This window comes from Bombina bombina, chromosome 3 (assembly GCF_027579735.1).
Source record: "Bombina bombina isolate aBomBom1 chromosome 3, aBomBom1.pri, whole genome shotgun sequence".
Lineage (NCBI taxonomy): Eukaryota > Metazoa > Chordata > Amphibia > Anura > Bombinatoridae > Bombina > Bombina bombina.
Window position 1 is genome coordinate 161,392,686 of NC_069501.1, and position 24,927 is coordinate 161,417,612.

A 24,927-nucleotide genomic window follows, 5' to 3' on the forward strand; every position below is an offset into this window, starting at 1 on the left:
ATACAAGACCACTGATAATCTCCCTCGATCTGGGGCTCCACGCAAGATCTCACCCCGTGGGATCAAAATGATCACAAGACCGGTGAGCAAACATGCCAGAACCACATGGGGGGGACCTAGTTAATGACCTGCAGAGAGCTGGGACAAACGTAACAAAGACTACCATCAGTAACACTCTACGCCGCCAGGGACTCAGATCCTTCAGTGCCAGACGTGTCCCCCTGCTTAAGCCAGTACATGTCCGGGCCCGTCTGAAGTATGCTAGAGAGCATTTGGATGATCCAGAAGCGGATTGGGAGAATGTCATATGGTCAGATGAAACCAGAGTAGAACTGTTTGGTAGAAACACAACTCATCGTGTTTAGAGGAGAGAGAATGCTGAGTTGCAACCAAAGAACACCATACCTACTGTGAAGCATGGGGGTGGCAACATCTTGCTTTGGGGCTGTTTCTCTGCAAAGGGAACAGGACAACTGATCCGTGTACATGAAAGAATGAATGGGGCCATGTATCGTGAGATTTTGAGTGCAAACCTCCTTCCATCAGCAAGGGCATTGAAGATGAAACATGGCTGGGTCTTTCAGCATGACAATGATCCCAAACACACCGCCCGGGCAACGAAGGAGTGGCTTCGTAAGAAGCATTTCAAGGTCCTGGAGTGGCCTAGCTAGTCTCCAGATCTCAACCCCATAGAAAACCTTTGGAGGGAGTTGAAAGTCCATATTGCCCAGCGACAGCCCCAAAACATCACTGCTCTAGAGGAGATCTGCATGCAGGAATGGGCCAACATACCAGCAACAGTGTGTGACAACCCTGTGAAGACTTACAGAAAATGTTTGACTTCTGTCATTGCCAACAAAGGATAAATAACAAAGTATTGAGATGAACTTTTGATATTGACTAAATACTTATTTTCCACCATAATATGAAAATAAATTCTTTCCAAATCAGACAATGTGATTGTCTGGATTTGTTTCCACATTTTGTCTCTCATAGTTGAGGTATACCTATGATGAAAATTACAGGCCTCTCTCATCTTCTTAAGTGGGAGAACTTGCACAATTGGTGGCTGACTAAATACTTTTTTGCCCCACTGTATGTATACATATGTATTTATGTGTTTATATGAGTATTTTTGCCTGAAAATACAAATATACACATATAAATATATAAAAACATATATATATATATATGTTACAGGTAAAGTAAGAAATAATAATAATAGGATTACCTGGTCAAACGGACATTACCCAAGCTGCTGTGGGTAAAGCCCAAAGTCCTGTAATTCCCCGTCTACACTATTTCTTTTGCATTTACATTCATCTTGTTATACGAGCGCTACATCTGATGCACGCATACAGCCGCGATAAACCTGATATCGCTCGCATGTAACTGGTAATCTGGCCCTAATTTGGCTATTTTTAACACAAAGTAAATTTGTGCATCTGTCACATTATTACCCCCATGAAATTACATAATATTTAGGTTTAACCTTATTTAAATAACCCACATATAACAAGAAACTGATATCAGACACTATTTTTTTTATGAAACATGAGGTTTGCACCCACTGTAAAGGAAACTGTGTGGTTTACTATGCATTGTGTATTTAGCATTCTTGCAAATGTAAAAAATATAACACAGTGATGGTGAACAATATTACCCACCCAAACCACTAGATGCCAGCAGCTAACATTTGTATTAGATAGGTAAGACAGACAGACCAACAGACGAGACAGACATATAGATATGGATAAACTCCATTGTAAAGTAGTCATATATATATATATTGCTACTCCAGTGAAGGAATATTATTACAAATAATGTACACATTTTATTCTTCTGTCTCTACAGAAGTTAACAGTGTGACACAAATATGTACAGTAGATGTAGACCAGCTGTACTTGTAGACTCTGAAACGTGTACTGTACCTGCTAAAAGTCTACAGTTGCAGGATATGAAAGAATCCAGCATAAACAATTCGTATTGTGCATTTTATTTCTGCAACACATTCTCACACATGTTGCCCACGAGCTTAGCCCAGGCTTGCTTTTTTCCTTGTTTTATAGCCCTTTATTGTTGGAAGTGGGCCTCTTTGCCTGCAGATGGTAAAACTCAAAGGAAATGAAGCACTTTCACATTTTTGTAGTTCAGTCACAAAACTAAACATTGTGATGGGGAGAAAAATATATGTAGTTGGTTTCATTTTTATAGACTATTTTGCAGCTGTGAATATCTATAATAAATTGCTTTTAGTTTATAGAAAATGTAAACAATTATAGATTGATTGATAGAAAAATAGTACACAAGTCTTCAAATAAAAAAAAAATCCTTATAAACCCCACACACATTTCTTTTTCTTGGACATAGTTATTATATTTATAGAGAAATCATCTCTACTTTTATCTGCTCATTAGAACAGTACAAAGTATGTTTGCTGTTTTATTACAGGAAATGTTATGCTGAAAAAGTAAGTCAAATTCTATTTCACTGCTTCTAAATAATCACAGCAGAGGGTTTGCCAAAAAGATTTTCAAACAAAATATAGTTACATCTCTGATCTGTTCATTATTTTTATTTTTCAATTACCAAAAAAGGACCATTAAATACAATTAAATTCCATAATCAAACAGTGCATGATAAAAAGACAACACAATAGCACTTTCTCTGAATTTGTAATGAGCAATAGATTATTTTTATAACAAGTTTCAAAATGTCCTTTAATTTGCTGGCCCCCCTTATCATGTGGCAGCCATCAGCCAATCACAAACTTACATACGCACACACTGTCAATTCTTGCACATGCTCAGTAGTAACTGGTGCCTCAGAAAGTGTGAATATAAAAAGACTGTGACAAATTTGATAATGAAATTAAATTGCAAAGTCTCGTAAATTTGCATTCTCTATCTAAATCATGAAAGTTTAATTTTGAATTCAATGTCTCTTTTTGCTCAAATATTAATTTAGACTTTCTTTATAACCTGAGCAGTACCATGTTATTTTAAGCCTTACTATGCATGAAATCTTGCCTTTAAGAGATGCTGCACATCTGCTTCATCAAATTGTGGTGGTACAGGCACAGTATAAATGGTATTTTCTCCCACCCCCACCCTCTTCATATATTGGAATCTCCTAAAACTTTTGCCAACTTTTATTTATTGCATAAATAAGCATCAGGATTTCCATTGTCATTGAAAAGTGAAATGCTTAGCAAAGAAAAGATGAATTACACATTAATTAGCTGTAATTTGTTCCTATTTATAACAGAGCCTCTAAATACTGTACTAGCAATGAATATAAAGGCATGTGTGGTTGCTTTTCTTTTAATTGATATAGACATGTTACAAATAATAAACATGTTACATTTTTATTAATATACCATTGTGTGCACTGTTTCTTATTTGTGACTTAAAGGGACAGTCAGCGCAAAAATTGTTATTGTTTAAAAAGATAGATAATGCTTTTACTACCATTTCACCAGCTTTGCACAACCAACAATGTTATATTAATATACTTTATAACCTTTAAACCTCTACATTTCTGTCTGTTTCTAAGCCACTAAAGACAGTCCCCTGATCATATCCTTTTTTATTAGCTTTTCACAACAGGGGAGTGCTAGTTCATGTGAGCCATATAGATAACACTGTGCTCACGCCCATGGGTTGTGCACAACACAGACCTAATTGGCTTAAATGCAAGTCAATAGATAATAAATAAAAAGTCATGTGATCAGGGCGCTGTCAGAAGAGGCTTAGATACAAGGTAATCACAGAGGTAACAAGTGTATTAATATAACCATGTTTTCTGTGCAAAACTGGGGAATGGGTAATAAAGGGATTATCTATAGTTTTAAACAATAAAAAAATTGAGTTGACTGTCCCTTTAATTATTCCAGTTTGTGTGACATTGTGCTTTCTAGTTTTTTATTTTGCCAGAAAAAGGTTTATCTTGGTGTTTTGATGTACTGTACACCAGTTTTATGTTTCTGCATTTCCCTCTATAAAACAGAGAGATACTAAGAAACATACACAAAGTGGGAAAAAGTGTAGACTAATTTGTAAATATTTACCCTTAGCTGATTTTCTCAAACACTTTAAAGTCTAAATTATACATTTACAATATGGACAATGTTCTATTTATTTAAAATAATCAATTTCTGTAGTACATAGTGATAACTTTTTAATTATATAACATCTGATATTTAGCTTCTGATTTTTTTCAACGTCTTATTTATAAACACTAAAAAAACAACATTGGTTCATACATGATTTTGGCCACTAGATGGCATCAAATGTCCATGAACCAGCTTATGATATTTATATTGCTTAATTAATATTGATAGGATACTGTTTCATTTCTCTTAATAGGATTTTTAAGTATATTTTTAAAAAACAGTTGCAATTATAGGAACATACAACATGTTGCAGCAGGTGGGTCAACAGAAGCATTACAGTTGTTCCTTTATTCTTTTGAACTAAAACAGCTATACCGGATTTGTAGATAAGGCACAGTTGGTAATATCTATCTTTCATTTTGCCTGGTTTAGATAAGGCACTAGAATGGTAAACTGGGAAGCAAGGGGCAGCCAACAGTTTTGTTTTCCTTTCTTTTTTTTTTTTTCTTTTTTTTAACAATTTCTAATAAAACAGAAGTCACACATAACAGAAAAAGTATAAATGTACATTACCCCAATTAAACCAACTGCTGCAAACTCATAACATAAGATATAGATAGATCTATGATAGATAGATAGATAGATAGATAGATAGATAGATAGATAGATAGATAGATGTAGGAAAATAAATGAGTAAAAAATAGGGGCAGGGAAAAAAGATTTGCACAAGAAAAAACAATACCAGAAAAACAAAGGGTCTGGTCTCGTGGACTCTCACCACCATGAAACAAATTAATTTATCGGGTAACCATAAATTAAGAAATTTAAGAAACATTGTTTTTCACTGAAAAATGATATCCACAACCCCAAAAGAACCCATAAAGGGGAATATTATGCAATGAAAAATAACTAACAGGTTAAAAAAAAAAAATTTAAATCAACCTGGGACAACTGCCTGAAGGACTTTCCAATCAAAAGCCGCCTCAGAAGAAGCAAAAACTTAAAAATGGTAGAAATTAGAAAAAGTATGCGAACAAGACCAAGTAGCTGCCTTGCAAATTTAGTCAACATTCTTAGACTTAAAAGCCTCATTCTTAAAAGCCAAAGAAGTGGCAACCTATCTAGAGGAATTCGTTGAAATCCATTAAAGTGGAGGCTGACCTGCCTCCAAGAAAGCTTTATGGAACAAAAGTTTCAACCATGAAGCCAAAAAAATGGCAGAAGTTTTCTGCCCTTTCCTGGAACCATAAAAGTGGACAAACAAACTAGAAGTTTGCCTGAAAACTTTAGTAGTGCCAACATAATACTTAAAAACTAACAACATCCAAATTATGCAAAAAACTCTCTGAAGAATTAAATGCCCATTTTTATTCTTCAACCTCCTCCAGCTGAGGCAAATACAATACTGAGGTGCCAGTGAGGTAGGAGGGGTTTTATTGAGCTCTTGGGGCTGGGGAAATTGTGCCTCCTCTTAGTGGCAGGGAAGAGTAATTTTCAGAAGTAATGGATAGTGGACTCTCACCACCTGTATGAAAGAAAGAAACAATCCTGATTTCAGTGGGTATAGAGGCAAACAGAACTGATTATCTGAAAGTTTAATAGTCTGAAGGGAAAGAGGACAGCATATTGATTTTAGCATAATTAAAGTTACTTCTAGCTCATATTTACTGAAGCTGACAACACTGTAGCTTTCAACCTAAAACAAACAGAAATAAATCCTGAGTCATTGAGAAAGGGAACAAGTCTATATAGCTTAAATTAAAGGGATTTGCCATCATTTTTTATTTCTTCTAAACAAAGGTAACAGCCAAAATGGGAAAATCTTTATCTAGCAAACAGAGATAATTTGACTGTAACAGACAAACAGTAAACAGCTGTGTCGTTTTTTTTTTATTATTATTTTAAAAAAATGTTTTTAAAACACTGCAGTATAAAAAAGTGTATTTATTATTTTTAATAAAAGAGTGTTCTATATGAATATTTTCTGGTCAGACTTGTAAATGCATTTATGTCTCCACCAAATAGCTGTTACCATTCTCTTTATCAGTATCACAACTGATATTTCTGCATTCATTTGAATTTAAACCGATTCTATATTATACTCAGGCAAATAATTTTATACATAGTCAAATGATATTACTTCATTTGCATGATAGCTACATTTTTTTAGTATAATGTCCTTTTAATCATATACACTTTTCCACAAGTTCTCTTACATCCTTTAATAGCAGATGCATTTAATAAGAAAATGTGACAGTTCCAAACTACAATGACATAACATAAGTAAATAATATTCAGCAGAAGATGCCATCAAACTAAACAGTATTTTGTTTAGATACTTTACCTTGTATTCCTGGACCATTCCATTTTGCGTGTCTTCAGGGGGAGGTTGCCAGGATACCACAATTGCAGTACCATTACCATCACTCTTTGTTAAAATAACACTCTGAGGGGGAGCACTGGGTACTGGTTATTAAAAAAAAATAATATAAAAATAAGTTGATAGTTTGCATAATCTTGTTAACTCACCTATGTTTAAAAGTGTACTTTTTTCAAACCTGTCTACAGCCAAATCCTTTCCAAGCAAATACCCTGAGATTATTTTAGAGGCAAACAGTGCACAGCTGTATCAAGATGTTTTTAAATTTAAAGGGATATTAAAGTATTTGTGTTTGCATCTTGAAATATTTTTTTATTTTTTTTTATTATTTTTTTATATATATATTAACCCTATGTTCCTGTGGTGAGAAAAAAAATAAAAGTTTTTGCTTGTGAGAAGCCCAACAACAGAGCTATAAAAGTTTTTTTTAGTTAGTGAGCTTTTGGATCATTTATCAGATGTGCACAAACGTAATTTTCCTGTTTAAAAATCAATTTAAAAAACTTTGATTTATAATCTATTGATGGAAAAATATTTTCAACATGTTTGAAGAGTTATTTTGAGTTTAATAAGTTTAATTATTATTATTATTGATAATTATTATGAGAATTTATTTGTAATTGCCGCCAAATTCTGTAGCACTGATCCTTAAAAACAAAATGGCCGAAGTGAATACCATAAAGATATATTTAATTTGTAATTTTCTATCTAGCCACATTCTTAAAGACTTAGACAATCATATGTATAGATCAGCACCATATATTTAACAGATAATTGAATAGGCTTACATATTGTTCGCTTCCAGAATAATTTTACTCCCTATAATTGTGAAGATATACGAGTCTAACTACGCATTTTTCGTGGCCTGGCACACATATGTCTATGATATATATCAAGTGTCAACTTAAAAATTAACTGAGTGCCAAGCAATTTCTCTTGATAAACATTGTCTGCCAGTGTGGTATATGGTTTGGCACGCTTCAAAAAGCGGTATGTATGAAGAAACACATGTGGATGAGTAATGGATATCTTATCAAAATATATTTTGAATGTATATGTTATATATTCCTCTGACCTGTTTTGCTTTTGCTAAACAAGGCAAAATAAAAGTGTTTTTAAAATTACATTGAATGTTTTTTTAACTGTGTTGTTATTACTTTTATTATTATTATTATCATTACTATTACATTTTTTTCATACTCCTGGTATCCTTAGTTGAACATGATACCTAGGTAGGTTTAGGATCATGCATGTTTATAGAGCACTAATAAATGGCAGCAGTATTTGTGTTTTTAACAGTTATACTTTGTTGAACACTAGAGGGCGACATCATTCACAACAATTTTACAATGTACCAGGAACATGCACTTGAGTGCACTCTCCTAAACCTGTCTATATATGCTCTTCTGATTCATGAAAGTTTCATTTTAAAATACTGCATATTTTTTATTTTTTAACTATCATATACTTTACACATTTAAGGGTACTCAGCTAATTAATATCATTGATAATGTGAGTTTATGTTTTGTTTTTTTCTCTTATTTGCATTGAAATATATAGGTGCACATCACAACAGCATAGAGACCTGCACCTGACTAACCATTATTATACAATAAACTGTTTCTCTTTTACAAAGGAAATCAATGATAATTTTGTATAATTTATACCACTCTTTAAAGGAACATTGTACAAGTTGTGGTTTTTTCTTTTATGATTCAGATAGAGCATGTCATTAACAAATTGATTTCATTCTCTTAATATCTTTTGTTTCATATCCCTTTAATATGTTTGCTTACAATGTCTACAGTTACTGAGACAATTACCTTCTTCCAGGGTTTTTGCAAATCGCACTTCACTGTCAGCTCCTTGAAAGTCTTGAAAAAAAGGCCGGGCCTTGATTTCATAATTGACACCTTTCTTTAGCTCCGGAATAATTGCACTGTTTTTTGCAGGAGTCCGCACTTCAAATATCGACCATGCAGATTCCCCGCGACTTTCTGGACTTGGTCTATAAAGAATCTTGTAACCTTGGATATACTGTGATTGTTGATCCACCTTTAAATATCAATGTATTAGATTACTGTGGGCATTTTATGCAACATTAATTTTGAAATACTGACGTTTCTGGTGTTTTGGAACAAAAAACTATTTATATGCTAATAGGAAATTTAAGGAGTTTAAAATGTCAGAGACACATCTTATATACGTGGAAGGGACATTAAACCCAATGTGCTTCCCCTAATGTTTAATTATCCACATAAAAAAAACTTCACACATTTATTTTGCTTGGTTTTGCTGTAATTTAAATCTTGAAATTTTAGTTTTACTCTATGAGACTGCATTACATTTAAAGGGACACTGAACCCAAATTTTTTCTTTTGTAATTCAGATAGAGCATGCAATTTTAAGCAACTTTCTAATTTACTCCTAATATCAATTTTTCTTCGTTCTCTTGCTATCATTATTTGAAAAAGAAAGCATCTAAGCTTTTTTTTGGTTTCAGTACTCTGGACAGCACTTTTTTATTGGTGGATGAATTTATCCACCAATCAGCAAGGACAACCCAGGTTGTTCACCAAAAATGTGCCGGCATCTAAACTTACATTCTTGCATTTCAAATAAAGATACCAAGAAAATGAAGAAAATGTGATAATAGGAGTAAATTTGAAAGTTGCTTAAAATTTCATGCTCAATCTGAATCACGAAATAAAAATTTTGGGTACAGTGTCCCTTTAATCCCCTTACATGCATAGACATCATATATGTTAAATCGGGATGAAATAAAAAAAAAAAAAAATTCATGATTCAAATAGAGAATACAATAAAAAAGTTTCCAAGTTACTTATATTTTCAAATTTGCTTCATTCTCATGTTATCCTTTGTTGAAAAGCAGAAAAGTAAGGCAATAATGCTGCCATATAGTGCTCTTGCTAATGTATATTATTGCATATAGTGCTGAAGACACACTCCTGAACTTACTTTCCTGATTTTCAACAAAGGATAACAAGAAAATGAAGAAAATTGGGTAATCAAAGTACATTGGAAAGCTGTTTAAAATTGTATGTTCTATCTGAATCATGAAAGACATTTTTCAGGTTTTATGTCCCTTTAAGGACCATTAAATACAGAAGTTTTGCATAACCAACAAGCGCATACTAAAAAGACAGTACAATAGCCCTTACTCTGAATTTTACATCAGTGGTAGATTTTTTGTACAAATTTCAAAATTTACTTCAATTTGCCAGCCTCCCTATCATGTGAAAGTCATCAGCCAATCACAGACTCATATAAATATACCCTGTGAACTCTTGAAGATGTTCATTAGTTGCTGGTGCCTATAAAAAAAACTGTGCACAGTTTGATAATGGAAGTAAATTAAAAAGTCTCTTAAAGGTGCATGTTCTGTCTGAATCATACAACTGTAAGACCAAGGCAAAGCAGATAAGATAAACTATGTTTAAGAGGCAAGTCCCAGGACTACAAGCCAATTACATTTAACAAACATTTATAAAACTGCTTTAAAAAGATCTATTTTGTATGCAGATGTTTGCAATGCATTGATTAAAGGGACATGAAAGTACAAACTAAACTTTAATGGTTCAGATAGAGCATGCAATTTTAAGAGACTCTTCAGTTTACTTCTACTGTCAAAATTACTTTCTTCTTTTCATATCCTTTGTGGAAACGCATACCTAGGTAGGCTCAGGAGCAGCAATGCACTAGCAGGAGCTAGCTGTGATAGGTGGCTGCACATATGCCTCTTGTTGATAGCTCGCCCAGTGTCTTCAGCTGGACCCCAGTAGTGCATTGTAATTTTAACTACGTTTAACCACTTTGCAGATGTTAAACACATACGGCTAGATTACGAGTTTTTGTTGGTAATGGTGTGCGGTGCTAACAAGCTTTTTTTTCTCACCGCTCACTTAAGACAATGCTGGTATTACAAGTTTTCTGCAAGCCGGCGTTTGCCCCAGAAAAGTGAGCGTTGAGCAAAATTTAGCTCCACATCTTACTGTAATACCAGCGTTGCTTAAGTCAGCGGTAAGCTGGCTGAACGTGCTCGTGCACGATTTCCCCATAGGAAACAATGGGGCTGAGCTGGCTGTAAAAAAAACTAACACCTGCAAAAAAGCAGCGTCCAGCATCTAATGCAGCCCCATTGTTTCCTATGGGGAAAAACAAGTTATGTCTACACCTAACACCCTAACATGAACCCCGAGTCTAAACATCCCTAATATTATACTTATAAACCCCTAATCTGCCGCCCCCGACATCGTCGCCACCTGCATTATATTATTAACCGCTATTCTGCCGCTCCGGACACCGCTGCCACCTACATTATACTAATGAACCCCTAATCTACTGCCCCAAACATTGCCAAACCCTACATTATATTTATTAACCCCTAATCTGCCCCCCCAACGTCGCCGCAACTATATTAAATTTATTAACCCCTAATCTGCCACCGCCAACGTCGCCGCCACTATAATAAAGTTATTAACCCCTAAACCTAAATCTAACCCTAACCCCCCTAATTTAAATATAATTTTAAATAATCAAAATAAAATAACTACAACTAACTAAATAATTCCTATTTAAAACTAAATACTTACCTATAAAATAAACCCTAAGCTAGCTACAATATAACCACTAGTTATATTGTAGCTAGCTTAGGGTTTATTTTTATTTTACAGGCAACTTTGTATTTATTTTAACTAGGTACAATAGCTATTAACTATTTAATAAGTGCCTAGTTAAAATAAAGACAAATTTACCTGTAAAATAAATCCTAACCTAAGTTACATTTACAGCTAACACTACACTATCATTAAATTATTTAGGATTCTATCAGCCAATCGGAATTGAAAGGACGCCATCTTGGATGACGTCACTTAAAGGAACCTTCATTCTTCAGTCGCTGTCGGATGGAAGAGGATGCTCCGCGTCGGATGCCTTCAAGATGGCCCCGCTCCGCTCCGGATGGAAGAAGATAGAAGATGCCGCCTGGAAGAAGACTTCTGCAGGTCTGGAAGTCCTCTTCTGGCCGGATCAGATGAAGACTTCTGCCCCTCTGGAGGTCCACTTCTGTGCCCGGCTGGGTGAAGATGTCTCAAGGTAGGGTGATCTTCAAGGGGTTAGTGTTAGGTTTTATTAAGGGGGGGATTGGGTGGGTTTTAGAGTAGGGCTGGGTGTGTGGGTGGTGGATTTTAATGTTGGGGGGGTATTGTATTTTTTTTTACAGGTAAAAGAGCTGATTACTTTGGGGCAATGCCCCGCAAAAGGCCCTTTTAAGGGCTATTTGTAATTTAGTGTAGGGTAGGGAATTTTATTATTTTGGGGGGCTTTTTTATTTTATTAGGGGAATTAGATTAGGTGTAATTAGTTTAAAAAATTGTAATTCTTTTTTTATTTTCTGTAATTTAGTGTTTGTTGTTTTTCGTACTTTAGTTTATTTAATTTAATTTAATTGTATTTAATTCTAGGTAGTTTAGGGAATTAATTTAATTATAGTGTAGTGTTAGGTGTAATTGTAACTTAGGTTAGGATTTATTTTACAGGTAAATGTTTCTTTATTTTAACTAGGTAGTTATTAAATAGTTAATATCTATTTAATAACTATTGTACCTAGTTAAAATAAACACAAAGTTGCCTGTAAAATAAAAATAAACCCTAAGATGGCTATAATGTAATTATTAGTTATATTGTAGCTATCTTATGGTTTATTTTATAGGTAAGTATTTAGTTTTAAATAGGATTAATTTATTTAATTGTAGTTAATTTTGTTTTATTTAAATTATATTTAAGTTAGGGGGGTTAGGGTTAGAGGTTAATAAATTTAGTATAGTGGAGGCGACGTTGGGGGCGGCAGATTAGGGGTTAATAAATGTAGGTAGGTGGCGGCGATGTTAGGGACGGCAGATTAGGGGTTAATAATATTTAATTATTGTTTGCAAGGCGGGAGTGTGGCGGTTTAGGGGTTAATACATTTATTAAAGTGGCGGCGATGTCCGGTCGGCAGATTAGGGGTTAAATAGTTTTATTATAGTGTTTGCGATGTGGGGGGGCCTCGGTTTAGGGGTTAATAGGTAGTTTATGGGTGTTAGTGTACTTTTTAGCACTTTAGTTAAGAGCTTTATGTTTCGGCGTTAGCCCATAAAACTCTTAACTACTGACTTTTAAATGCGGTAGGAGTCTTGTCAGGAGAGGGTCTACCGCTCACTTTTTCCAAGACTCATAATACCGGTGTTGGGCAAATCCCATTAAAAAGATAGGATACACAATTGACGTAAGGGAATTTGCGGTATCCTAAAATTGCGGAAAAAAAGTGAGCGGTACACCTGTACCTGCCAGACTTGTAATACCAGCCGGCGTTAAAAAGCAGCGTTAGGACCCCTTAAAGCTGCTTTTTAACCCTAATACAAGACTCGTAATCTAGGCGATTGTCATATTAGTCATATGCAAGCAAAATACTTTAATTGCTGATGTATATATATGTGTGTGTGGGTGTATGTGTGTGTCTAAATATATGTATGGGTGTATTTATATATATATATATATACACACACATAATTTAATGTCCCAGTATACTGCAAAAGAAGTTTAACAAAACATTTTCAGAGTCCCTGAAGCTAAATTTTAAATCGTGTTGACTCAAATTTTGATGTCTACTTACTGTCCAATGGACTTCAATTGACGAAGAGGAAAGGATTGTTGGATTATGAAGGTGCAGCACCACATCGCCCAGCTCTCGCTGCACCTGCTTATGATCCACACCCTGACTTGTAGGGGGAACGTCTGCAATTATAAAGGAATTAAATGTATTGTTACAGGTCTTCAAGGTTATACGTTAATTATTCTACTGCCCTTGGCAAAGATCCATTTACTTCACACTGCAACATAGATCAATAATGTAAACCAAAAAATGTACTATTACATTACGCATGATCTAATATCTGTTGCAGACTGCAAAGCAGTGAAATGTGACCATGAATGGACCATTACCATTTTGTGCGCATACGGTTTGTATAATTCCACTCTCATTCTACAAGTGTCATTTCAGCTAATTTGTGTATTTATATTATTGACACACTGATTCAGGACATAGACAGCATAAGTAAATACATTAATTGTTTGATAAATATGCAAGATTACAATCATTTTTTACAAATGACTAACCAATAATAACTGGATTTTATACGCAAGAAGAAACACGTCTCCTCTTTGCACTCTGTGTGACCTGTTTAAAGACTTTATGTGGGTGACGAGAATTATTTATCTCAGTGTGTCACCTCTCAATAGGTCACCACTCATATTAAAGGGACAGTTCACCCAAAAACTTTCTCCCCTTTAAATTATTCCCAATGATCCTTTTTACCTGCTAAAGTGTATTAAATTGGTTGCAAGTAGCTCCTTTACTCATATTTCAGCATTTGAAATAGCTGATTTAGCTTGTGGTTTCCCAACCTATACTGAAAGTTTTGATACTGGTTTATATGCTATTGACAAGCCTAAGTAAACACAGCCAGCAGAAGAGATTACACCCTCAGTGGGGGGCAGGATAGTTAAGTAATAAAATGATAATTTTCCATTGTTCTCTCTATGTATTGAGCTTTGGTGTTCCAGACAAATATAAGGTAAGGAATCAAGTCTTTGTACATAAAAGTTATAACATAATGAGATCTGATATTACCTGAAGCTCAACCCATTGTAATAGGCTGTGGTTTCAAAGCACAAAACCAGATACTTCAGATACACAAATAAACCCGAAAATGCAATTTCTCAAATATTTTATACTCTGCAGTTGGTATAACAAGTCATTTAAAATACATTTATGGAAAAACAATTTTACAGTGTACTGTCCCTTTAAGCACATCTAAAATTGAATAACAGTTGGTACTAAAAATATATATATATAATTTTATTATTTTATTTTACACATATAGCTATCTTTTTAAGAAGTAAATATGCCAAAGTAAAATCTTGCATTAAATGTGCATGTGTGCTTCGGTGTGTGTTTTTATGTATGTGTGTGTTTTTATGTATGTGTGTGTTTTTATGTATGTGTGTGTTTTTATGTATGTGTGTGTTTTTATGTATATGTGTGTGTTTATGCATGTGTATGTGTGTTTGTGTGAGTGAGTGTGTGTTTATGCATGTGTGTGTTTATGTGTGTGTGTGCATGTATGTGCTTGTGTGTGTGTTTATGTGTGTGTGTGTTTTTATGTATGTGTGTGTGTGTGTTTATGCATGTGTATGCGAGTGAGTGTGGGTTTATGCATGTGTGTGTTTATGTGTGTGCATTTATGTACTTGTGTGTGTTTATGTGTGTTTGTAGAGATAGACAGACATATGTATGAATGGATGGATGGAGAGATAGATGGATAAACAGATACATCAGTCCCACTGGGGGAATCAAGATCATACTATAGCACTGTGATAAAGAATGGACAGTTTATGTGAGTTGTCTGTGTGTGGTGTTTGTGTGGTTTGTGTTGAATGTTTTGTAGTCTGGGGGTTCAGTGATTACTAAAGGTTGTCACTTTAAACCTAGAAAGAGTGAAGGGCAGTAATCCTAAGTCAAGATTGTTCTGCAAGATGTGGGGCTTTGTGTTCTTATAGAGCAGTGTTTTTCAACCAGTGTGCCGTGAGAGATCCTCAGGTGTGCCGCGGCTGACAACAGTGCGGGGGTGTCCCTCTTTCAAATTTTGAAATATTGAGAGGTATGTGACAGGCTCATCAGGCATCATTTACAACCATGACATTGACTTTCATTCACAGACAATCATTATGATTGTTTGTGAATGAGTGTCAATATGTCATGTATAGTTTGTAGGAGGCATGGCATGACAGCACAGTACATACAGTGTGTGTGTGTGTATATATATATATCCTGTATTAGGCTACAATGTGTGATTTTGTAACATTTTGGGATGGTGGTGTGCCACAGGATTTTTTAATGTAAAAAAGTGTGCCACGGCAAAAAAAGGTTGCAAATCACTGTTATAGAGTATAAGCATTAGCCAATTCCAGAGAAGAAGCACCATCTCTTCATTAGAAGTTAACTGTCAGCTCTATGGGATGAGTTACAAAGGTTGGCACAATGTATGCTACAAATGGTGGCTATAGAGGAGTAGTGTGAAACTACAGCTAAACCTTTACTAAAATGTCACACAGCCATGTCTGAACATAAGCAGCATACAAACCAGTGAAAAGGGGTGGAACAAAGTATTATAGTGCACACTGTGCTCCTCTGCCTTTGGTAATTTCTACTAATATTCATAATAGCTTCCATAGATTATTAAGCAATTATTTAATCAAATTGAATGCACCATGCCTTTAATGCCTTCAATGCCTTATTTTCTCTTTTCTCTACGAATAGTAGAATTTACACTCATTGATGGTCCCAAAAAAGTATTTAAAGGGACATTAAACACTAAATACATTTCATGCACCTCCCTCTTATTATGGGGCCTGCCATTTTGGAACCTAGGTTTCACTGCAGGTATTTAAATGAGAATTGCTACACATGTGCAAAAACCTCAGCACTGGAATGCAGTGAAAGCTAGATGTCAACATAGCGGAATCCATAACTAGAAGGAATCGGGGAATAACCACAATCCTATGCTTATAAAATATATTTAGTGTTTAATGTCCCTTCGAGGATATATGCAACTCTTCAGTGGCATTTTTCCCCAAATACTGGTCTGTGTGAAACATCAATTTAGTTACCTTGGGTTTTTGCAGGATCGGATATTGGGCTTGGATCACTTAATCCATAAGCATTAGCTGCTCTCACAAGGAAGAGGTAGATTGCATTAGGTTTTAACCCCTTAATGGCAAACCTTTCAGTCTTGACATTTTCCGCCACAGTTTGCCAACTGCTTCCTGCTGCATAGCTAATTAAAGAAAGTAAAACATAAAAAAAAATTGTGGTTACAAGTAAATTACAAATGTATTTTTTAAATAGACAACAAAAATAATGTCTAATACCTGAAGGCTTCTATAATATATGATGTGGGTGTTGCTCCTGAATTGAGATTGGGCTGCCAAAATAATGTTACTGTGTTTTTGCTGACGTCGGTCACTTCCGGCTTCGATGGAGAACTTGGGATCAGATTGGGGTCAGTAGCTCTTGGTGGTTGTACTGGGACACCAAACTCTAACAAAAAATGACACATTTAAGAAAAAAAAAATATATATATATAGGGTCAGTATACTTATTTATCCCAGTAGGAAAACATTCAGATTCACTGCTTTAATTAATTTAAGAACAGAAATTATGTTACCTTGTACTTCAATGTAGGCACTCCAATTTGCTTCACCACTTGGGGTAGAAACAGTACAGGTGTAGCGAGCGGTGTCACTCAACTGGAAACAAAGACTAGAAATTAGTATTTGGGCTACCAAACATTCAGTGGGATGGAAAAGTAATTACAGTTTATATCTAACAGTGGAGGCTTAAGTTTAGAGTAATGGTATAGCTATTAGTTGGTGCTGAGAGGCAATTTGTTTCATGACTTCAAAGAAGTGGCAGAATACATTTATTTGTATAGTACAATTTATAATAATAACAACCTTTATCAGCCTAAATACACAATTAGAATTGCAAATATTTAATTAAGTTAAATTTAAACAGCAAAGTGCCTTATTATGAGGTGTTGCTGTATGTTTTGAAACCACTGAAGATGGAATTGTATGAGGTTTAATTTGTGGACCTTGTTTAATTTTCATTAGTATTTTATGAACAATATGCCCGGCGAGTGTTAAGAAAATAAAACAGAAAATAATTAAGCATTCAGACACAATAAGAGAATATTCTGCAATAAAAAAGTATAAGAGACTATAACAGATTTGCCCTCAATAGTACCAAAGAAATTAATTAAAATGTTAAAATTTGAACCACTACTAATACTAATAAAAAAATACCTAATTGCAGGGCAACTGATATAATTAAAGGCTTCCTATGTTACACGTGCTGCTTACGTACAGTTTTCATGTATTTTATTTTATTCTTATTAAAAGAGCATAACAAGTAAAATAAAATAAAATGTTCTATTTCGTTACAGCAGAGCAATGAAAGATAACCACTTTCTCTTTTCATTAAGTGTTAAACCTTTATAATAGGGTTAAATACATAGGCCTAGATTATGAGTGTAGTGCAATATTGGGCTTTCGCACGCTTGATATTTGTGCTCCACTCAGTAATACCAGCGCACTGAAATGTTTGCTGGTAATACAAAATAGGCGCAATGCGAACGGGACCTTGCATTTGCATTGCCTGGAAGCCTTGCGCTCACTAATATGCACTTGTATTTATGTGTTTATATGTGTATATACACATATTAACACATAAATATATGCATATAAGCATATACATATATATTTACAGTAAAAACAGTGTCCCAAAACACCCCACATCCCCTCACTTTAACTCCTTATAACTGCTTTGTGTAGTTTTTTATTTAAAAAAAAATGCCCATATTCTTTTATTTATATTAAGGAACTGTCCACTTTATTTGCGGGATAATTGGTACAAAATTGTATCATTAACCAGAGGTTTGACATCTGGTTAATTGTGCTTATTGCAAAGTGAAACCGCAAGCTCACAGGAGCATTAACCAGACACTTGTAATGGAAGGTTATTTAACACACACCCGTAAACAGTAAAATTTATCCCTTTATGGCTGCACGTTAAAATAGTGCTCCACTTGTAATCTAGCCCAATAGTTAGGCACCCAGATGCCACAGGCCATTTCTGAAGAGAACTGCTGATTGGTGAATACGCATGCATGTCACTTCTGATTGGCTCACTGGCTGTGCCCTTCTCAGAAGTGACAAACAGCTCTACCGCAGTGTTATATTACACTGTAATGTAAAATATTCAGCATGAACTGCTTTTTATTCAGCACTACTATTTTTTAGTAACCACCCTCACACAGTTATGCGCAAGCGATAAGGGGTTTAGCGCAGGTGTTTTTGCGCGCATTGAAAGTAAATGTGATCGCTTGAGCGCAATCTTGATTTACACTACAATGATAACCGCGTCCTCAGAGCTCTTGTTAACTGTTTTGCAAAACAAAAACAGTGTCACAAAACACATCAAAAATACATTACAAAGTACAGCTACACGCATAATAACACCATCTAATAAAGATTATTTAAAAAAATATTGCACAAAAAAAGTAATAAGGGCTCAAAGATATTAGGTCTCATATCATAGAAAAAAGAGGCAGACAAAAGACTTTAACATAAAGAAACATACATATACAATGTCTTAATATGGATATGTATGTATAGATATATGTTTATATGTGTGTACATATGTATCTATGTATTTATATGTGTATATATGTATTTACATACATATATACACATATAAACACATAAATACATATTTATACTTATATATATATATATATATATATATATATATATATATATATATGTGTGTGCATTGGAGCCCTTTGTATTTAAGTAGATGAAAACCTGTAAAACCATTTTTATGCAATATTTATATTTAATAAAGGGTATTTACTGTAAAAAAGTCACATTGCATTGTTATGCATAGGAGAATATGTTCTATGTATTTTTAAATATAAATGCCTTTATATATTTGTACATATCTATACCTATTATATATATATATATATATATATATATATATATATATATAGGTGATGATATATATTGTACCAAAAAAACATCATATATATAGAAATATGTATTTATGAATAAATATAACATATTCTTCTATGTGCAGAACATTGGAATGTGAAATAGTCATATTTTCATGTCGGGTTATTGCAGTTTAATCAAGAATATTTCTTGATTTCACATATTTTTGTGTGTGTATTAGGAAAGAACAAGAAACCCAAATATAATAACTACATATTAAAAATGTACTCACAGAAGATAACGTATGTAATGCAACAGCAGGTATTAATATATATTATTTATAGAGCCTGTGCATTATAAAATCAGGTGTCATGGAGTTTATTACCTTAGCATAGCGGATCTGTAGGGCTCCATTGTCTAACTGTTTCATCCGAGAGTCTTGGGTTGGGATGAGGATGCCATCTTTTCTCCAGTGGATTGTGGGAATTGGAATACCCGTAGCAATACAGTTCAATACTAATGTGCCATCAACAGCTACTGTTTGATTCAGAGGGCCCTGACGAATGACTGGAGGTGGACGGTCAGCAACCACTGCCAAAGGAAACAACAGGAAATAGATTTCTGCAACTGGAAGCAATTTTCGAATCAATCAAGCAACAGTAGTTGCTTGAGGCTTTGAAACAAACTAAAGATAATTAGGCGAGTAATTAAACTTAGAATCATACATTATTCAAATCATGATGAGCGTGACACAGAATACTGAAACAGTATCTCTTGTTTGAATGAAAAGATCTTCAGGATGAGTTGCTATTTTTCATGGAAAAAAAAAAAAGTGTTTCAGGTCTGAAACAGGAATTTTCAATTCACTTCCAATTAAATAATAGCTCAATGTGCTGAGTGGCAAAATCTAGTGTTTCGTTCTATTTTATCCACAAAATTACACAGTGGTGTGAAGGAAAAACATTAGTTCATCAAGAAACAATCTATTTTTCGGTTTATATCCATTACGTTAATATAAAAACAGATGTTTGGATGAAATACAAGAAATGTACATCAACAGATTTCACAAGGTCATAGTCATATATCACGTACAGAGATCTTGCTTTTGCATCAATAATATATATATATAGTGTTAAGTACAATAAGTGTCTCTGTTTAGAACAGAAAAAGAATGTACTCAATTTTTATACATCGGTATAGCATGTGAAATACTGTAGCTATGAACTAATATTTAAAAAATATATACAATATAAAAATAGTAGAAAAAAGACAGTCAAGTAAGGAAAGGAATCTTTATAAAAACATTACTTTATATGCAAAGAATAAAAAATTTAATTGCTGGGCATGACTGAAAAGTATGTTTTTTGCAGTACACTATTATTAATAGGAAATGACAGTTTTCACACATTTTACTAAATTTGTAAAATGTAATAAATGAACACATAACCAATGTGAAAAATGATGGGTGCAAAAGTAGATATACCAACAGCTAAATAAACAGTTTCTCTGTTGCTAATTGAATGTGGTTAGTCTGCAGAGACTTTTTTAATATCTTCAAAATGTGTTTAAAAAGTTATAAAAATGCAGCTTTGGATTAATTAAAACATTACTGTTATTAAGCTATGGATGGTGTGCATATTTGAGAGCACGTATCACAAGTGTTGGTAATAATTAATCAATAGCAAGATTTTATCGCCATATCTAATTGGTTCCAGGGACAATACAGCTACAACATCTTAATCATGCTGATACAAAATTCACACACTAAAGTCAATTCAGAGAAAATGAGATTCCATTTCTGGCTCCAAGAACCAATTATAAAACCCAAACAACCCTAATTAAAAACATGCTTCACAAAGAAGATTGTAAAACATGCAAAGGCTGGGAATGACTCCCTTCTTTGGGAAGATAAGGGAATTCCGTGTCCTTGAAAGCTTTTGAATAAAATATTTGTACTTTACCATCAGTAACTTCTAAGAAGGCCTTTGTTGTTATGCTTCCAGCAACATTCAGTGTCTGGCAGATATAGTATCCCACATCAGACTTCTGAACATTAGTAATAGTGAGGTCACCAGTCTGAGACACAGAGAAACGACTTGATGATTGCGGAGGTTGGTAGGTGAACAGCAGGTTCTAAACATAAAAAAATGTGAGCTTACAAAGGAGTATTTAGACTATATTCCATTTGAGAATGTTTACTTACTATTATTGTATAAACTATAATAATTAAGGAGTTGACAGAAAAAGTATATGATTTCTAAAAGTAAACACATTTTCATTAAATAATAATAATCATCATCATCATCATCATCATCATCATCATCATCATCATTTATTTAAATAATTTAAAATATGCTAAAAACTTTGACGCATTTAAAATTAATTGCCTAAATCATGGAAGCTGATATCTATAATTATATTATCAACCTGACAATTTCATAATCAGCAGCAGTTTCATAGAACTCGTCATATGCTGTATAATACATACATTTAAGACTCATAAAGACATTCAAAGATATTAGAATGGTCCTCTGTGTGTTTGACCTCCTTTATTATATAAAAAATGGATGCATCTTGTAGTCCAGTATATTTTACCTAAAATTACTTTTTGATATGCTTTTTGATACATACTATATTCTTTACCAATTTATACATATTTATATTTTCTCTGTGCTTGAAAATATCTCAATATCCTATTCAATAAACTAATTACAAGTAAGGTAAATATATCTTCAGGTCTTAGTTGCATTTAAATATGGTAAACAAGTCCTTTAAAAGCTGTGTTTTATAAATCTTAGAACATCCTCTTAAAATATGTATGGAAGGTCTTGTCAGAGACAGGATTTATTCCTGGACTCTTGGGGTTAAAAACTGCACCTGATGCACCAAATGTTTTACAGATACAGTTATTAAAATCTTTCTTTGCTCAGTGACTGAACAAATTTATTTTTCAGAATTCAAATTACAAATTATATGTTACCTTTAGTTTTATCACACATTAGATTTATTTTTCAAACAGTTGAAAATCAAAATCAATAAGGGCTCAAGGTCTGGTGAGTTGGAACATATGGGGTCTGTTTTTTAAGCTAACCGCTAAATTATGTTACAAGATGCTTTCTAGTATATTTTACATGGATTTTGTTATAAGCATATTAACCAAGGACCATTAAATACAGATGAATTGCATAATTAACAAATTCATAATAAAAGTTTAGAGTAGTAGATTTTTTCTTGAAATATTATAGTTACTTCCATTTTGCCTGCTTCATGCATCATGTGACAGTCATCAACCAATTACAAAATGCATATACTGTGAACTTTTGCACATGCTCAGTAGGCGCTGGTGCCTCCAAAAGTGTTCATACAAAAAGAGTGTGTACGGTTTTGATAATTGAAATAAACTATAAGTTGTTTTTTTTTTTTTAACTGCATGCTCTGTCTGAATCATGAAAGTTTATCTTTGACTTAAAGGGTCAGGAAACCCCAACATTTTCTTTCATAATTTGGATAGAACATACAATTTAAACAACTTACCAATTTACTTCTATTATCAAATTTGCTTCATTCTCTTGTTAACCTTTGCTGAAAGAACAGCATTGCATTACTGGCAGCTAGATGAGCACAGCTTGACAATCACAAGTGACAAATGTGTGCAGGCACCAATCAGCAGCTTGCTCCCACTAGTGTAAGATATGTGCATATTCTTTTTCAAAAAGTGATACCAAGAGAATGAAGCATATTTGAAAATAGAAGTGAATTTAATAGTGTCTTAAAATGACATGCTCTATCTCAACCATGCAAGTTTAATACTGACTTCCCTATCCCTTTAAGTGTCCAGTTACCTGAAATATAATTTAAACCTTGATTAGGTAAATATATTTGGAGAACACATGCATATTAAAATGAACAGTAAACATCTTGTAATGACAAGATTTTTCTACAACATTTCAAAATGTTAACATACTAGGAGAGTTTTAAACATTTTGAATACATTAATACCTTTTTTGTTGCAATGTTTTTTTGTTTTTTTTTAAATAGCCAAATTTCAACTACCACTTGCCTTATTATTAGTAGGAGCTAATCCATACTTGTTATTGGCATAGAGAAGACTGACCATGGCCAGTATAGTACCAAAAATATCAATTTATTGTTTAACAGTTCTATATCTGATGACCTCTGCTGAAGACAATTAGGGGCCGATGTGTGACAGGTTAAGGCTTATGAAAGTCGGTCACGTGCACTTCCAGGTATCAGAATTGGAAACAATTATTCTCAGACTTAAATTATAAGAAAAGTGTGCAACATAAATAACAAAAGTATTTTGCAAAACTATTGTACTATACACAGCCATGCATTTTATATTAAAATCTCAAAGTATTTACTGTCCTTTTAATAATCTAAAACACATCCTCCAACAACAAGGTTTAAAAGGCCATAATACCCAAATGTTTAAACACTTGAAAGTGATGCAGCATAGCTGTAAAAAGCTGACTAGAAAATATCACCTGAACATCTCTATGTAAAAAAGAAAGATATTTTACCTCAAAAGTTCCTCAGTAGCCACCTCCCATTGTAAAGGATGTCTAAGCAGCATATTAGTATGTCTGTCCTGGGACAGCTGAAAGGATGAGCATCGTGCACTCTCATATTATTTCACCAATCAGGTAAAGGAAGCTTACTATGAAATCTCATGAGAGTTAAGTCAAATCTCATGAGATCACAGTAAGAGTTCATGACCTCAGCACTGCTGATGCTGATTGGCTGCTGTTCATTTCTTAATTTTTTTTTTATTATTTTTTTTTTTACCTGCAGCTGAGAGCAGGTGAAGTATAACTTTTTACACAGAATTGACTCTGCTGAGCTGAGGAAGTTGTGAGGTAAAAATATCTTCCTTTTTTACATAGTGATGCTCAGGTGATATTTTCCTGTCAGCTTTTTACAGTTATACTGCATCAGTTTCAAGTGATTTAGCATATGAGTATTATGTCCCTTTAAGGAATGACAACCATATATGTGATCTAGCTAGCATCTGTATGTGCATTTATATACATAGAGGCATATTTAAGAAATGTCTTGCGGACCTGATCCGACAGTGCGGATCAGGTCCGCAAGACATCGCTAAATGCGGAGAGCAATACGCTCTCCGCATTTAACATTGCACCAGCAGCTCACAAGAGCTGCTGGTGCAACTCCGCCCCCTGCTGACTCGCGGCCAATGGGCTGCCAGCAGGGGGTGTCAATCAACCCGATCGCACTCGGTCGGGTTGAATTGTTGCGATTATGGAGCAGCGGTCTTTGCTTCATAACTGCTGAAGACTCGCCAGAAACACGGGCCGTCAAGCTACTTTCGGAGCTTAATAGATAGGCCCCATAGTGTCACCATTTGACAATGAAAGAGCTCATCACTTTTAGCTGTAATTTATGCTTCCATTTTTTACAGTTAAACCACACAGGAACTGCCATTTTCATTTTACATGCTTTACTGGTTTATTCCACTATGTGTACATTTTATTTATATGTAATTAACTTAAATGTCCAAAATGAATACAGAGTCTAACGTATGATTCTCAAAAGCAGTCACATTCTCATGTCTAGTGAAAAGACTTAGCAAGCTGTTTGATAAATGGATGACCTTTTACTGATGTAATCAAACCTGTGTTTATTGTAGTACAATACAGCTAGAAGCAGTGATAAATTGTACTTCTCGGGCTATTAATGGATCTGCTGCTTCCCATGATACATGTGTTTTAGCTTTTCTTAAACATTTTAATATCTAAATTTAGTAACATGTTTACTCAGAAGGGTAAGCAGGTCAATC

General features: G+C 34.1%; 1 protein-coding gene across 2 annotated transcripts in view; it reads right to left on the minus strand.

The window, feature by feature from the left end:
* The window catches only part of ROBO1 (roundabout guidance receptor 1), a 551,348-nt gene that overhangs the window by 109,709 nt on the left and 416,712 nt on the right, over positions 1–24,927 (minus strand). For both annotated transcript variants that reach the window (XM_053706024.1, XM_053706023.1), the window contains 8 exons: positions 21,071–21,242; positions 19,495–19,700; positions 16,781–16,862; positions 16,485–16,653; positions 16,224–16,390; positions 13,168–13,289; positions 8,318–8,549; positions 6,459–6,580 (listed from right to left, as the gene is read on the minus strand). In XM_053706024.1, coding sequence (XP_053561999.1) covers positions 6,459–6,580; positions 8,318–8,549; positions 13,168–13,289; positions 16,224–16,390; positions 16,485–16,653; positions 16,781–16,862; positions 19,495–19,700; positions 21,071–21,242 — 1,272 coding nt within the window. The remainder of the gene's footprint in view (positions 1–6,458; positions 6,581–8,317; positions 8,550–13,167; positions 13,290–16,223; positions 16,391–16,484; positions 16,654–16,780; positions 16,863–19,494; positions 19,701–21,070; positions 21,243–24,927) is intronic.